Below are 16,302 nucleotides of genomic sequence, written 5' to 3'. Positions count from 1 at the left end.
CCTCCTGACTCCTTGTCCAGCGTCTCCGCATTACTCCCAGCTTTGTTCTCTCCCCTCCAGCTCTCCGTTTACTTAAGTTCCAGCTCCTTCTCCAGTTGGTGAATTTCCACTCTGGAGTCCTGTGGGAGAAGAATCAGTCCAGATCACTTTCCCTCTCCTTTCCTTCTTGATTTTCTTTCTTTCTTTCTTTTTCTTTTTTTTAAGTTCCCGAAGGTAGTCACTAAGCACATGTTGCTTTTGAAAAAACAAATCTCCAAGTGGAGGACATTTCACCTCTTCTCACTGCATTTCCTCCGCTGTCCCCTGCAGGCTTGAAGTGGCCTTGGGCTTTGCCTGGCTGTCTACCTGGCCTCCAGAGAGACAGGAGCTGCCTGACTTGAGGCCCCTGAGGCACAGTTGGAATCATTGCCCAGACTCGGGCAGAGCTGCAGCCTCCAAGTGACCTCACTCTCATCAGGGCTCTCGTCTCCAGCTGGGGGAGGGAAAGAGGCAGGGCCAGTCCTTGTCCCCACTTCCCAGCTGGTGAGCGGCCCAGGCAGGAGCGTCTTGGGTAAAGTGAGGGCTGGAGACCGGGTCTTTGAGGGCCCAGGAGCTCGGGCTCTGAGTCACAGAGAGCTGGTTTCAGGTCTTGCCTGTTATGTACTAGCTGTGTGTCATCGGGCAGGTTGCTGCCTGTTCTGAGCCTCACTTTCTTAATCAGTAAAGTAGAGCTAATAAATCTGCTTCCTTGCAGGGATCTGCGAGCTGCACATAAGTTAGCATTTACCTGGTGCTGAGTCTGGCTGGCACACGCTGGCCATTCCAAGTGTATTTGCTGTTGTCATTCTGGTTTAGATTTGGTGGGAGAGGGAGCTGGTTGGGCTCTGTACCTGGGTAGTCAGGCAGTTCTGGATTGGATCCAGCTTTCTCTGACCAGCTGCCCCACCTCTCTGCATCTGTACTGGGGCCCGGCCGGTGGCTATGAGGACACTGAGGCTGATGTGTGTCCCAGGTGACCTTGATGGGGGCACTGGGTCCATCTCTGGCTTTGAGGCCTGTGTAGGTGGGGTTGCCCAGAGGAGGCGGCCAGGCTGCTGTGGGGTAAACAGAGTTGCTGGCATTGCTGTGTTGTGCCGAGGCCCATGGGGTGATTTCGGGTCAGGCCCCCCTGCTGAACGAACCCAAGAAGTGAGATCTCGTCCGTCCTGCTGCTGGGCGAGAGAACCTCCAGGTGCTCAGCCAGCTGCTGCCGCTTTCTCTTTCCTCAACAGGACATATTATCAGGTAACAACAACAACAACAACAGATAATAATAATAATAATAATAGTAATAATAATAGTAATAATAACGACTGTGTGTACTGCATACCAGGCACCAAGCTAAATGCCCAGTCCCATTTAGGTCTCCCATCATTAGGAGGAAGACACTGTCATTACCCAGGACACAGGTGGGGAAGTCAAGGCTCAGGGAGGGTAGGTGGCCAGGGTTCCATATAGGTAGTACACATTCATTCACCAGACTAGAAGCAGGGCCTCCCCGACCGGAGGCCGAGTGTTTGGCCGTTATGCTGCCCTCCAGGAATGCTCTGGGGACTCTGGGTCCAAGCTCAGGACCTCAGACTTTTGTTCACGCTGGGGCATGTGGCCTGCTCCATTTGAATGATCCCCTTCTGTGAATGTTTACTGGGGTAAGAGCTTTGCCTGCTATGAGATCTAACTTTGCCTCTCAGCTCTTGGGAGAATAGTTTCCAAGCTGTCTCTGGAATGTTCCACAGACCCCACCTGGGGAGCCAAGCAGAGTGGCCTCGGCACTGCCTGTGTGTGATTCTGGGGGAGGCCCCTTCCCTTGAAATGGGGCAGAGTGAAAGCAGCCCCCTCCCCCCCTCCCCGGACAGAGGTCTTGTGATGGTAGAGCGGTGTGGAAGTGTGTCTCCCCACCTGCAGGATGGCTCCATGGGGGCAGGGATTTTTTTTGGTGAGGGAGGGGGGTATTTTGTTCCCTGCTGTGTTCTCACGACTCAGCAGGCACAGGGTGAGTGCTGAAGTCTTCCTGTTGAACAAACGATGGGTCTTGATGGACAGAAGGACGAGTGGTGTCTGAAAGGCGACTTTCAGTGTCGCCATGAAAATGATGAGAAAACACACAATATGGAAATGGAATCTCTGAACCCGGGATCTGATTCGGGCAGCCGACAGGGGCCAGGACAGAGGCCAGTGGGGGGTTGAGTGGCTGATTCGGTGATGCCGATGGGGCCGGCTGCCATTTCCTGAGCCACACGCGGTGCTAGTGCTTCCTGCACATGATCTTGTCTCCTCTGTACCACGCAGCCCTAAGAGGTGGGGCTACTGATGCTGCCCATTTTGTAGATGAGAAACTGAGGCTGAAAGAGTGGAAGTAGTTTGCCCGAGATTTTGCAGAGCTGGTAAATGGCAGGGCTGGAGCTCGACCCATTTGACTCTGCAGCCATCCATCGGTTGGAGCTGTCAGGGTTGTCCTTTCTGGCGGACCTTGAAGCCTGTGCACTCATGGCTACCCTGTGCGCCCTGTGCTCCCTGGGAAACAAGAACGTGTAGGTTGCCGGCTCCCTGTGTTTTCCCGGACTCAGGCCGTACCTCTCGCCTCCGAGGGCACCGGGCCCTCTGGACTTGTTTGTTTTTCTGCCCATCCCCATGGGCCCCCTGCGGCCTTGGCATTTCCTTTTGGGTCAGGCCTTTGGCTCCTGGCCCGGCTGCAGGGACTCTCTGTGGATCTCCGGAGGTACCTGTCCTGCCCCTTTCTGGGCTTCTCCACACAAGATGGACTGTGTTGCCCACTGGCCAGCATCTCTTGCCTGGGCCTGGACCGAGAGGAAAGCAGGTGGGCAGCTGGATTCCTGGAAGGGCCAAGGAGACCCATCCTCCCTGGACACTTCAGGGAGAGAGAGGATCAGGTCAGGCTCGGGGAAGCCGCATTTGAACAGAAGGGAAAGGCCTGCCTGCAGCCTGGCCATGGCCTGTGGCTTCTAAGGCGTGAGGTGTGGGGAGCACGGAGCCTCTTGGGAGGGGCAGCTCGGCAAGACTAGAGTATCCTCTGACCCCGGGAAGAAATGGAGCCGTCCTGCAAGGTTGCAGACTCAGTCTGGAATTGTCTGGCATCCCAAGCTTGTCCCTAACCTGCTGTTTCCTCAAATCCAGAACATTCATATCCTTCTGTGTCCTGACCTGCAGGGTCTGCATGGGCCTTGGGCCTGGGAGAGGCCGGCTTCCCTCAGTGGAGTCCCTCATGGAAGGGTCAGGGGGACCAGGCCCCTTTTTACCATTAAAGACCTCCTTCTGGCCCCTTGCCAGTCCCGACATTGGAAAAGCTGTATTTTTGTTTTTGGCTTTCCTTTTTTCCATCCCTGGTTACAGGGGGTTACCACCTCGGAGCCATGGCCTTGGGATCACAGGCCCTCTGAGTAACCAGGATGAAGGCCACACTGTCCCTGGCCTGTAAAAGATTCCCTGGTTCACATTCACCACACCGAGTCCCCTTTCGGGAGGGTGTGAAGTCTGTCCCTGGATCCCCGCAGTGACAGGACGCTGCCTTACACATCTTTCATCCCAGTGCCTGGCACAAAGAAGGTTACTAATAGTTCTTTAAACTGCATGGACTTTGCAGTTTATGTAGCCCTTTCCACACACATCTCATTTTGATTTGCACAACTGTGGTGGGCAGATTAAAGACCCCCCCTCAAAGATTTCTGTGTCCTAATCCCCAGAACCTGTGAACATGTTACCTTATACCACAAAGGGACTTTGCAGATGCGATTAAGGTAAGGGTCTTGAGACGGGGAGATTATCCTGGATTATTTGGGTGAGCTCAGTGGAATCACAAGGGTCTTGTAAGAGGGAGGCTGGGTGAGCCAGAGTCAGGGATTGAAAGATGCTGCGGCTGGTTTTGAAGATGGAGGAGGGGCCACAAGCCAAGGCTGCTTCCAGAAGCTGGAACAAGACAAGGAAACAGATTCTCCCCAGGAGCCCCCAAACAGAGCTCAGCCCTGCCAACACCTTGCTTTCATCCTAGTGATACCCAGTTTGGACTTCTGACCTCTGCAGCTCTAAGATAATACGTTTGTGTTGTTTGAAGTTTGGGGTAATTTGTCCCAGCGGCAGTGGGAGACTGACACAGCAGCCCTGGAAGGAGGGAATTATTATGGGGCCTGTTGTACAGACCCAGAGAGGTGCAGTCGCTGGTCTGCGGGGGCTGGGCTGGCAGGTGGGGGCGCCTGGGCTCAAAGCTGGAAGGTAGGGGCTCTGTTTGTGCTTTCTCGTCAGCCCCCGGCCCACCCAGGCCAGCGTTCTGCTGACTAGCTGGGAGTCCCCCTGCCCTGCATCTCTGTCCTTCATCCTTCTGTCCTGCACATCTTTGCTGAGTGCCAGGTACTGCGGTGATCCGAGGGGGACAGTCCCTGCCCTCGGGGGCTGACATTTTGTGCCTGGGTGTGTGTATGGGCTCTGTAGCCAGATAATAATGGCCTGCACGTATTCTGCACTTATTATTCTCCAGGCCCTGTTCTAAGGGCCTCACCCACCGCGTCTCATTAATCCTCATGACACTCTCAGGTGGGTGCCACCATAATCCTCATTTTATAGGCACAGAGAGGCCACATTGTCAGCCTTAGTTCACAGAGCCGAGATGAGGCAGAGCCAAGGTTGAACCCAGCCGGCTTCCAGACCCAGTGTTCTGACCTCTGCCCTCCTGCCTCCCACTTAGATCTGATTTGGATCCCATCCACCCGCCCTCCACATCAACTTCATGACCCAAGACCCGTTCCTTGTCTGATCTGCCTAACCTGCCCTTTCATCTCTGTAAAGCAGAGGCTAAATGAGATGGGAGGACCGGATGCTCTGTCAGCGAGCTGCTCACTGTCCCCAAAGGGTGTGTGTCTGTGTAAGGTGGGACCCCATGCTGGCCAATCCATTGCCCAGTGATTCTGGGGATGTGTTTTCCTTTTTTTTTTTTTTGTAAATAGTCATGCATGTTTATTGTAGAAAATTTGGAAAGTACAGGAAATGATAGGCTAAAAGCCGCCTTTAATTTTCCCATTGTATGTTCCTGTCTAACTTCTTTGCTTTGCAGATATACAAGTATACATATGTTATATATATACTTTTTTATAGAACTGTGGTTTTATTCACATGCTGTTTCACGGGTCACCTTTTGACTTAATTACATGTGATGGGCATTTTCCCATGGGAACCAATATTCAGCAACACCCCATCAGTCTTATTGCTGGGGGTACAGTGCCCGTCCAGGGTTTGACCGACAAACCTGGGACCCTTAAGATCTCAGGGAGCAAGGCGTGTGCACCAAGGAGCAGAAGGCCAAGGCCAAGGCGGGGTCTGGGTCAGCATCTGCAGCTGTGGGGCCAGCTCACGTGTTCAGATCTTCCCCTGGGGGCTTGATGCTCACTCCTCCTGAGGACGGTGATAGAGAGACCTGGTCAGGGGCCCCTCAGGGGCTCCTCAGACTTCCCTGGGGGCTCCTCAGCACTCCCCTCATTCAGTAGTTGGACTTGTGACCACGTGGGGGATGGCACAGGACAAACAGGCCGGAGCCCAGAACCCTTCTGTATGTGAGGGGTGGCCGGGCTGCAGCGGGAAGAGGTGAATGCACATAGCGACCCTGTAACTGGAGGAGGGGTGGAGGGGGCGGAGGGTGGAGGGGAGCAGGGCACCAGGGGGATTTTTTGTGTGCCAGACCCTCGTGTGCTAAGTATTTTACCAGCCTTCTTTGTTTACTCCTTCCCAGAACCCTAAGAGGGAGGAATTGTTGCCCATTTCACAGATGTGGAAACTGAGGCGTAGAGAAGCGCCAAGTGCTCTCCCTGTATTATCTCAATTAATCCTCACAGCAGGAAGTAGAAGCAATTATTCACCCTGTTCCACAGCAGCTAGAGGACGTTAAACCACTGTGTCTGCAGCCAAGTGGCAGAGCTGCAGTCTTATCCCAGGTCTGTTGGCTCTGGAGTGTCTGTCTCTTCCCACCTTAAGCTCGTGATCCCCGGTTCTCAACTCTGGCTGCACATCAGAGCCAGCAAGGAGCTCTCAAAACACCGGTATCTGGTCTCCTCCCAACTCACGGGGCAGAGTCCAGAGTAGCTGGTGCAGCAGCCCTGGGCCTGTGTCTCTGAGGAGCTTCCCAGGTAACTGCAGCGCCTGCTGCTTTGGGTCCTCCGACCAGATGCTCTTCAGGGTCCTTCTGGCTTTAATGTGCCGTACGAACTAGAAAGTGGCCAGGGCTGAAAAGAAATCTGGCAGCAGGCTTAAACTGGGCTTGATGTTTTTGCCCTTCTTCTGGATCTCTTAGATTTGGGGACAGGGGAAGTGGTGCTGGTGGGGGGTTCCTGGAGGCAGGTGACGCTCTGAGTCAGGCTGTCCTGGGCGGGCTCTGCTGTCACAGCCCCCTCTGTGTGCTGCAGATTGGGTTTTACTCAAGGCCTTATAAGGCTCGTGTTACTCTGGTTGTTTCAATTCCCAAAGGTGGAATTCTTTGCTCTTTCATATTTTTCATACCTTGTCCTGGAAAAGGCGCCAGGAATGCCCAGTGCATGTGTGTGTGCACAGCCAGCCTGGGATCCTCAGACCGTTCTGATTTGAGGGGTCCTCTCCCTGACTGTGCACGCTGTGTACCCTCTGGGAAGGGACCTTGTGGAATCTGCTGAGCAGCTGGGCCCAGCAGCAGCAAGGATGGGGGCACTGCCGTTGTCTGGAGTGGGGCTTCTTGTCTTTAAAATAGACCGGGGAGGGGCATCCATCATCACTGAGTGTCCACTGTGTGCCAGGGTTGACGGAATGAGAGATCAGGGAAGAGCTGAGCTGGTCCTTGCTGTCACAGGGCACCCACTCCCCTCTCGTCCCTGGAGAGAGAGGAGGTGGGCGCAGAAGTTGCTTTTAGCTCTGTGGTGGCCTCCCAGTGGACTTGACCTAAGTCCAACAGGTGTACACTGTCGTCGGGGGCCTGGGAGAGCCCTTCTGTCATTTCTGCCCCCTCTTTTCCACCCAGTTCTTTGCTCTCTGGTCCTCCCCAGGGGCTCTTTCCTTTGTGTGCAGACGGCAGTGGCTCCACCTTGTAAGACTGGTGCCATCTCAGTGGCTGGCCTTTCTCACCTGTGTAAGCTGAGAGGCATTGGAAGTGCGGGAAGCTCAGATAAGGGTGAGATAATTGGCCTCTTACTGCTATTTATGGCTCTTTTATTATCTGAAACCTTTGGGGAGGCCCCAGAAGGCGTGTTTGCTCACAGGGAGAATCAGACTTTCCAGGCAAGCAGCAGCTGGGAGAGGCTGCCCCTAGGTGGGCGCAGGATGGGTCAGTGGCCTCGGCAGGCAGCCAGAAGGGCCGGGGAGGGAGGAGGCACCCCCAGCTTATTTCTTGCTATGCCCTCTTCCTCCGTTGCCTGGGGTCGGGGGGTCTTCCCCGTCTCGTCTGCCTGGGGAGCGCCTGCTGCAGTCTGGGGGCGGCAGAGCTGGCGTCAAGAGCCAGGCTTTGTAGGCAAATTGCAGCTCTGCTGCTTGCTGGCCAGGTGATTTGGGGCAAGGCACTTGCCTGTTCTGGACCTCACTTTCCTCATCTGTAAAATGGTCATAATAAGACACACACTTTCCTCAAGCATTCAGCATAGCGCCGGGCTCAGAGTAGACATCAGCCCAGTGCAGGGCAGGGGGGTGGTGGTTTCCAGCCAAGCCTGGGAAGACCTGTGCACCCACAGGCACTGGCCTCTTCCCTCCCCTGGGGCTCCGGCTCTCTCTGCCTTGCCTCAGCCAGGGGGCAGTGGGGGTGGGCTTGAAGGGGACTTCGCTCTGCTGCGTGACCCCCATGGCCCTGCCCGGGAAGCCAGGGCCCTACCTGGGCAGTGGCTCAGTTACATTACCTAAAATGAAATAAAATGAAGAATTAAGTTTCTAGTCACACAAGTTCCACTAGCCACCCTCCAAGTGCTCAGTAGCCACACGTGGGCTCACCCGATAGCATGGCCATTTCCGTTGTTACAGTCGTCCGTGCTCTGTCACCTGAAACACAGTCAGAAGAGCCCAGCTTGCAGGCCCAGTAAGCTGGTTTCACAATCTGGCTCTGCCACTCATGGGCCGTGTGATCTTGGGCAGGTTCCTCTGTCTGCCACCTGCGGAGCAAGGATGTGTTACTGGGAAGGTGAGGCCAAGAGCTCGCTCACCGGAGGTGTTCCACACCTGCCTCTCCTCCCTCCTCGCCCCCTCGTCGCTCCCCCTCCTTCTCCCTCTGGCTCCTCCCCCTCCTCCTCCCCTACCCCGTCCCACTAAGGGCTCGGGTGCTGGCAAGTTCAAGTCAATTCTTGGCAACAGTAGCTGCTGCCTTGGACAGTTGAAGTCCTCTACTCTCTGGATTGGCAGATGTGGCTTTTTTTTTTTTTTTGAGCATGGGCTTAAAAAAAACCCAAACAGAAACTTTGACCTTAGGCTAGTTTTAGATTGTAAAGGTAGCACATAGAGTTCCGTATACCCCCTCACCACCCTGTTTTCCCCACTGTTAACGTCTCACACGACCACAGGACTTTTGTCAAAATGGAGAAACTAGTGTTAGTACATCCCCATTCTCTGAACTCCTGCCTTTACCTGGATTTCACCAGTTTTTCTACTTATGTCCCTATTCTGTCCTGGGATCCGATCCAGGGCCCATGTGGCACTCAGTTGTCATTTTGTCTGCTCCGGTCTGTCAGTCTCTCGTTTTTCCCATTTTTTTCATGATCTGGAGAGTGTTAAGGAGTAATGGGTAGGTATTTTATAGAATGCCTTCCCCTCCCCTAATCTGGGTTTGTTTGGTGTTTTTCTCGTGATTAGCCCAGAGTCATGGGTTTGGGTTAAGAATCCCACCAAGGTGAGGCATCTTTCTCAGGGGACATGATATCTGCAGAACATCACTGGGGACGCTCACTTGATCACTCAGTGAAGGTGGTGTCTGCTCTGTTTCCACTGCTTTCCCTTTGCTCCTCTGCTCCCAGGAAGCTCGTTTCTGAGTGCAGCCTGTCCTCAAGCATTTGTGGGGACTAAGCTCAGCCTTTTGTGCATGATCTTGTGAGCTTCCAGGTCCTTGTGTCTCAGAGGCAGGGCCCCCCAGCCCTGGCCTCCATTTCGTGTGTGGAGAATGGGGACATGGAGATTCCCACTGAGTCAGCCCTGGAGGATGAAGGACAGGTTACTCTTGCTTAGAGAACACTTGATCCTTATCACTCAAGACTGTGAATACGTATGACCTTTATGTTTTTGTAAAGCAGCAGGTGGGCCTTACAATTCCTTCTAAAGGTGAGGAGACTGAGAGGGAAAGGGGCTTGTTCAAGGCAACCCAGCCGTGGCCACCCCAGCCCTTCTGACTCACAGCCTTGGGGGTGACTGGCCCTGTCATCTGGTGAGGGCTGCCTGAGGTCAAGGAACAGTTGTCTGTCCTCTGGGCTCACTGGCCCTGTTTCTCGGCCCACAGGGGGCCAGCTGTGGTGAGCAATGGGGAGGCAGTGGACGCAGCTTTCTCTGGGGTCCGGCGCTCCAGCTGGAAGCGGAAGAGCTCCCGTCGCAGTAAGTTCCCCCCCCAACCCTAGGAGGCCAGTGTCAGGATCGCCTCCCCTTTTCCAGGCCAAGAGAGCCAAGTGGGCTCACACGAGCTGAGGGGTTGTCCTTGATGGGTGGCAGCTCTTAGGTGACCGGCCACTGCCCACACTTGAGCGTTGCCTCCTCTGCTGCCTGATGAGAGCCCAGGTCCAGGGGTGGGGGTGGATCGCACATTCAGCTGTTCATCTGGTCCCCAAATCCTTCTGAAGCTCCTGCAGCAGGCCAGGGTGATCTGGGCAGTGGGTGCACCCTGGTGACCAAGACAAGGTCCCTCTGGGAGCCGAAGCAGACACATAGGTGGGCAGTCACCTTGCAGAGGGCTGGTGCTGGGATGGGGAGGTGGGAATTGGGAGAACCCATGAATCCCGAAGGCACAGCGAAGGAGCAGGGGACAGGGGGCGGCCTGTGCCAGGGCCCAAGGACAAGGGGATGCCTGGCGCCTGGGAGGCATTGAGCCTCAGTGTGGTGGGGGGGTGGGTCTGAGGGGTGAGCGGGGTGAGGTGGGGCCTCAGAGACCGTGATATCTCAAAGGTGACAGGGAATCATGAGAGGCCACGAGAGAGCCATGTGGCCATGTTTGCTTTTCAGTCCCCTCAGTCCCCTCAGTCCCCTCAGTGTGGGATGGGGGTGACTCTGTGGGTGGGCTGGAGGCTGTCCACAAGAAGGAGGCTGATGGCCAGCGCTGGAGAGAGGTGGGCAGGTCTGAGAGCCATGTGGGAAGTTGGGTGGGGGTGTGTGGCTCCGACAGGGCTCGGGGGTCCTGGGGCCACAGGAAGCCCTGCAGTTAGGACAGTGGGGTCTGCCGAGTCCAACTGGTCCCATCTTCACTGAGGGCCTGAGGGGCAAGGACAGCCTTCCATCAGGGGTGGGGACTGGTTTTCCAAACCCTAGCTCAGCAGGGGCCCCCGCCCACAAAGAGGGCAGAGACTGGGCACACAATTTCAGAGCATGTGGTGGTGGGGAGACCTCATTACATCTTCTACCTCGGGGGCTGCTAACGTGGGCAGGGTGTGCTCTCTGCCCTGCTCGTGGCTCCCCAGCAAAATGTTAGGGGTTGATGGGCTCATTTGCTGAATTTTCCACCAATCAGGACCCCGCTGGCTGAGTTTTGGGGGCTCTCCTTAACCCCACTCTCTAATCCATTCCCCCCACTCTGCACCGTTTCTTCTACTCACCAGGGCTGCGTTGCCCTCCCTCCACTGGGTGGGAGGTGGCTCCCTTCAGAGTAGTCCTGGGGGCCTGAGTGACTGAAGAGGCTTCTAGGCCCCAGGGCACAGGTGCTGGGTCTGCTTCATGTCCCCGCAGGTGCCACCAGCCAGATGGGCAGGCCTGCGGGTGGCAGGGAGGGGGGTGGGGTGTGCTGCAGTCACTAAGAGGGCGCCTTGGAGGGGCTGGGGGGTGGGAAGAGGCAGTGAAAGCCGGGTCTGCCCTCGGAGAGCAGTGGCAGGCAGGGGCTCCCTAGGGGCTGGGCTGCAGGATGCTGGCCCAGCTGAACCGCGGGGATGCAGGCGGAGGAGCTGCCAGCTGGTGCGGTCCTGCTGTCAGTCTGGCAGCCGCCTCCTGCTGGGGCTGCCACAGCCTCGTTTGTGCTCTTTTCCTCTCCCTTCTCTCCCAGTCGACCGGTTTACTTTCCCCGCCCTGGAAGAAGATGTGATTTACGACGACGTCCCCTGCGAGAACCTGGACGCCCATCAACCCGGTAAAACCTCTTCCACGCGGCCCACTTCTCCCGGGACTGGTGGGGTGGGAGGGCGGGGCCTGGGGAGGGTCTTCTTCTTCCACTTCCTCTCTGGCCCCACCCAGTCTGGGGCCCCTCCTTCTGGCTTTAAAACCACCGGGTGATCCCGGGAGAGTTGGGAGCTGGCTGAGGGCGGGGCCAGGCTAGAGCTGGGGAAGCGTTAGAGCTTCGGGAGCAGAGGGATCCTGGGCTGTGGTCCCCAGGCAAGTCATTCACCTCTCCAAGCCTCCATTCCTCCTGAAAATGGGTTACTAGCCCGGGCTTTCCAGGGCTGTGGGGCTGACAGCTTGTGAAAGCTGAATGGTGAAACGGAGAAAGCCTGGGAAAGCCTGGACCCTGCTGGGGGGAAAGGCCCACGGTGGGCTGGGAAGGCAGGGAGATTGTGGCCACAGTGGGGACACAGGGAGGAGGAGGGCCAGTCTTGCTGGACCTGCAGGCCCCATATACCCACTTTGTTGGAGGGAGGGCTCCCCAGGGAGGGGGCTGTTTAATATACATTCACAGTAAGAGCCCTCTTTACTTGAACATGATCTTCATGTTCTTCTCTTCATGTTTTGTCTCATGTAATCTGCTTCCAAACTTTGACTTAGGGTATTACTTTCTTATTTTCACACAAGGAAACCGAAGAGGTGGGGCTGGGATTTGAACCTGGGTCACTCTGACTCCAAGTCCAGTGCTCTGTCCCCTACCCCCAAAAGGACTTGGGTGGTGTTTTATGACAAATGAAGCACATTTACTCCCCCTTATCAGCCAACCCTGTGAGGCCGGTAGGGCAGGGCTTATAGCTCCAGTTGATGGTCACATCAGAGAGGTTAAGCCACCAGCCCCAGGTCACACAGCTAGAATTTGAAGAGACAACTGCTTGACTCTGCTTTTTCTATTACATTGTTCTGTCTGCCTTCAGGGGTTCCCCATGTAGTGGGGGAAACAGCTCCTGCATTTGAGGATCTCCTAGGCCGATGGAGTGGCTATAACCATCCCTGGGCAGCATATAGTCCAACGGGAGAGACACACAGACAACACAGTGAGGCCTTCGGACCCCCAGAGACACACTCCTGACGCCTGTCCCAGGAACAGGGACAGGTGGGCCAGTGATACACAAATCCCTTTAGCAAGTTCTGATGAGCTTGGAGCCCACTCCTGCTTGTAGCTCATGTGATTCCAGGAGAGATGGGAAAAGATGGCTGCAGGAAGGTCCTGGAGCCGGGAGATCTGAGTGGCCTCTGGCCATTATTTGACGCCTTTGGGCTGTTCTCCCACCTGAATCAAATCAAACTACCAATAACGTGGTCCCAGTCTTCACCGGGCACCGTCGTGTCCCCAGGGTGTGGGAATATGGCATGCCCTGTGGTTTACCCTAAGATGGGTAACAGCGGGTGGCCTGGGAGTTGGCTCTGAGCCTGTAGATTGAGGATCAGGACCCCTGCCCTGAGAACCCCATCCTCAGGCTCTGGGAGGATTGAGGCTGACCCTCAGCAGGTGCCCCACACGAGGAACACTGTTGTTGTTAGCATTACACCTGCCAGGGCCCGGCACTGACCTGCGTGGCCCATGGGCTCAGTGGATGCTCTGTGGGGAGGTTGTCAGTGAGGTGCAGGCCCTGCGGGCCAGTGGGCACTCACAGCCCTGGGTTAGAATCCTGGGGGCTCAGGGCTCTGTACTTTGGGCCTTGGCTTCTTCATATGAAGTCAGAATATCCTGACCTCACAGGACTTTGGGGAGGGTGGCACCAGAGAACTTTGGCTTAATCTCTCTGGCTCTAGTCTACGTATCTGTAAAATGGGGCAATAACAGCTTCCTCTGTGGGCTGTTGTGAGGATGCCGTGGGGTAATGGATGTGGGGCAGTGAGCGGGTGGTGGCAAGTGCTTTAGAAAGGGGGCCAAGATCTTGAGCACTAGTGAAGCCCAAGGCCCCAGGAGGCAGGGGGTCGGGACCAGACTGTTGTGAGGCCCCTGAAGGCTGAGGAGTTGGCGCAGGCTCAGGAGGCAGTGTGGTGAATGGATGGAGCCCCCTCCCCACTCACTGCCTGGCTGTGGGCAAGCCGTGTGTCTGCTCTGGGCCCCTTTCCTCATCTGTCTAATGGGAGGGGTGATAACCTGCACCCTGCTGACCCCACAGGGCTGCTGGGAGAATCTAGTGAGACGTGGCCTGTAGATGAAAGTGGGTGGGGGGCCGGTGGCCCTTGACGGAAGGGGAGGTAGGCAATTGAGATGCCGCGCGAGTCTTCCTCGGGGGCAGCCCCAAGAATGGGGCTCTGCCCCTTGGCTCCCAGGTCACTGGGCCTTCGCTGCAGTGATAGGACAATCAGTGCAGCCTTGTAAAAAGGTCACAGCCTGGTCACCAGCTGCTCTCATCCCTGGAGATATTAGTCACTATTATTTTTTGCTTAAAAATAACCCCGTGCTCCCTCCTGATCCTGGGCCCTGAGTCTCCAGCTAAGCCCCAGTGGGTCTGTTTTGCTCTTTGGCCGACAATCTCTCCAGACCTCCCTTACCCCCCAGCTTTCCGGTGGGGGGGCAGGTGGGGGCTTTGGGTCATCAGCGCAGTGACACCCGAGCCCACCCAGTGCCCCCACGAGTAACGATCCGCTGCCCTTTGCTGAGAGCCTGACCACGTGTCAGGCTCTGTGCTGAGAGCTTTCTGTGTGTATATTTTATTTACTCCACCTTTCAGCGTATCACCATCCCCATTGTGCAGAGAGGTTTCTGAGCAGATTTTTTTCTTAACCTTTCCCAGTACTACATTTCTTGTGTGTTGACAAAAAGCATTTTCACAGCCTAGGAAGTGAAGCCCAGGGGGTGAAGGTGAGGCAGTGGAGCTGGGGCTGGGCTGGGACCCCTGTGTTCTGGCCCCGGGAGAGTGGCTTTTCTACCTCAGTCTGAAGGCAGCGTCTCAAAGCCGACTTGACTGGGACCCCAAGAGTGCCTGGCCCTGGTGGCATTTGTTCCTCCAGGCCAGTGGACTCTCTGTTTTCAGTCCAAGGCATTTCCTGTGGGGCTGCGGAAAATCAGGGAACGCGCCTGATCACTGGGCCAGGCACGCCCCCTACTGGACCATCCTGGACCCTCACGGGAACTCAGATTTGGGGTGAGGGAGCTAACTCACTGAGGGCTCCATTTTATCCCCAAGGATGCTGAGGCCAGACCTGAGGGCTTGAGTCAGGATTTGGTTGTAGATCTTCTTTTTTCCACGAAAAAATGCTGAAGAGGCTCAGAGTGAGCACTCAGATCCTAGAAGGGGGATGCCAATAGTGGGAGGAAGTTACTGAGCTTCCTGTGTGCCTGGCCCATTTCTTGGGCTTTTCTGCATTTTCCATGTCCTCCTCACCCTCTGGGGTGGATGTCGTGTTGTCCTTGCCTCCTTCTTATGGGAGGAAGTGGAGCCGGAGGCCCAGGGCCAGGACCTCATTCACTACTTCACGCCCACCCCTCACCCCCGCCTGCCTGGGTTCAGAAGCTGGGTCTGGCAGACTTGGCCTCAGGACCTGCACTCACCTGCCCTGTCTTTTGGCCGGCAGGGGCGGAGAAGAACCTGCTCTATGAGGATGTGCACCGGGACGGGGCGCCCCGGGAGGCCGAGGACCTAGGCTGGAGCTCCAGCGAGTTTGAGAGCTACAGCGAGGACTCGGGGGAGGAGGCCAAGCCGGAGGCGGAGCCCACCAAGCACCGAGTGTCCTTCCAGCCCAAGGTGAGGGGGCCGGGGGCGTCTCTTACCCCAGCCAGGGCACCCGCAAGTGGGGTGGTGAGGGCCAGGCCTGAGACGCGTATCCAAACGTCAGTGACTCCCACGAATGTGCGGTGAGAGAGAGAGAAGTGGCCCAAGTAGTCTGGAGACAGGAAATGACCCACCTGTGTCGCTGATTGGCCGTGGAGAGCCCTCAACCTGGGATGGGCGTGGTTAGTGCCTGCCTGCGGCCGACCCGGCAGCTGATGACGATGCTCACGGGCTCAGATCTGGCTTCGGAATCCTCCTCAGCACAGTGTGTGGGCAGCCCGACCAACCATTAGAGTTGACACTGGGATCAAATCAACTTTATCTCCTTGCCCTGCAGGATGCTTCTTAGACCAGTCCTAGACCCACACAGCCCTCTGCCCTGGGGAGCTGAGCAAGCAGGCTAAGACAGAGCTGCCCGGTAGACTTCTTTCCAAAGCCTTTCCAAGTGCCATCCATGCAGTAGTTGCTTCTGGTGTTTCTGCCTGGAACAGGGCTCATTCTGCTGATTTTGTGGAGGGAGCCACGGAAGCCGAGAGGAGGATGGATTGTCTTGTTCCCCCTTTTCTGTGTCAGCCTTCCTCATCCCATTTGTTCTGGAGAAGCCCAGAAGGCAGAGTGTATCCATGCTTAGATTTGGGACCAGAGGTGACTGGGTCCCTCTCAGGTTCCTCTTAAAAGACACAGACAGGCAAACGGGCTCAACCTGTCAGCGAGTCCTGCCTGAAGGTGAGGCAGGGAGCAGGCAGGGGCCCCAGGCCCGGGCTGGGATTACAAGGGCCTCTTGCCCCTTTCCGAGTCTGGGGATTCCCTCTGGGAGTGGGGTGCAGGCAAGAGCAGCACCCACAGCTTAGAGTCTTCAGACAGACTTTCCCCAGATAAAGGTGGGCTCCCCACGTCCTTGGGAAGCCCAGGGGCTGAGCAGGCCTCCTTGGGGTGGGCCCCCATGGATGGGGCCACGGAAAACAACCTGGATGTCTGGCAAAAAAACTAAGCATCTGTGACACCTACGGTGTGTCCAGGCTGTATCTTAGGGTGTGGGCTGGGGTACCTGGGAACAGGAAGACCCAGTTCTGGCTCAGGGAACCTTTACAGTCCAGGAAGATACCGAAGATGGAACAATTTGTCAAAACTGTGGGAAAAGATGCCTTTCTGTAAACCTGAGCCTGTGTGCCGATGGCCGCCTGCCTGACCCAGGTGGGATTTGATGGGTCTAATCACGGAAGGCTTCCGAGAAAGGTGGGCTGGGAGTTGGGGTGCAGGACCCAGGGAAGAT

At 56.2% G+C, this 16,302-nt stretch overlaps 1 protein-coding gene across 5 annotated transcripts in view; it reads left to right on the top strand.

Annotated features, from left to right (window-relative positions):
* ARHGEF10L (Rho guanine nucleotide exchange factor 10 like) overlaps window positions 1–16,302 on the top strand; it is a 150,799-nt gene that overhangs the window by 59,378 nt on the left and 75,119 nt on the right. For 4 of the 5 annotated variants that reach the window (XM_064493999.1, XM_031464188.2, XM_064494000.1 and 1 more), the window contains exons 5-7: window positions 9,452–9,543; window positions 11,192–11,275; window positions 14,833–15,002. In XM_064493999.1, coding sequence (XP_064350069.1) covers window positions 9,452–9,543; window positions 11,192–11,275; window positions 14,833–15,002 — 346 coding nt within the window. Of the gene's footprint in view, window positions 1–9,451; window positions 9,544–11,191; window positions 11,276–12,213; window positions 12,398–14,832; window positions 15,003–16,302 lie in introns of those variants that run through there. The other variant, XM_064494003.1, reaches the window with a different exon arrangement.

Source organism: Camelus dromedarius, chromosome 14, assembly GCF_036321535.1.
Source record: "Camelus dromedarius isolate mCamDro1 chromosome 14, mCamDro1.pat, whole genome shotgun sequence".
Lineage (NCBI taxonomy): Eukaryota > Metazoa > Chordata > Mammalia > Artiodactyla > Camelidae > Camelus > Camelus dromedarius.
This window is presented reverse-complemented; position numbering and strand designations above follow the sequence as displayed.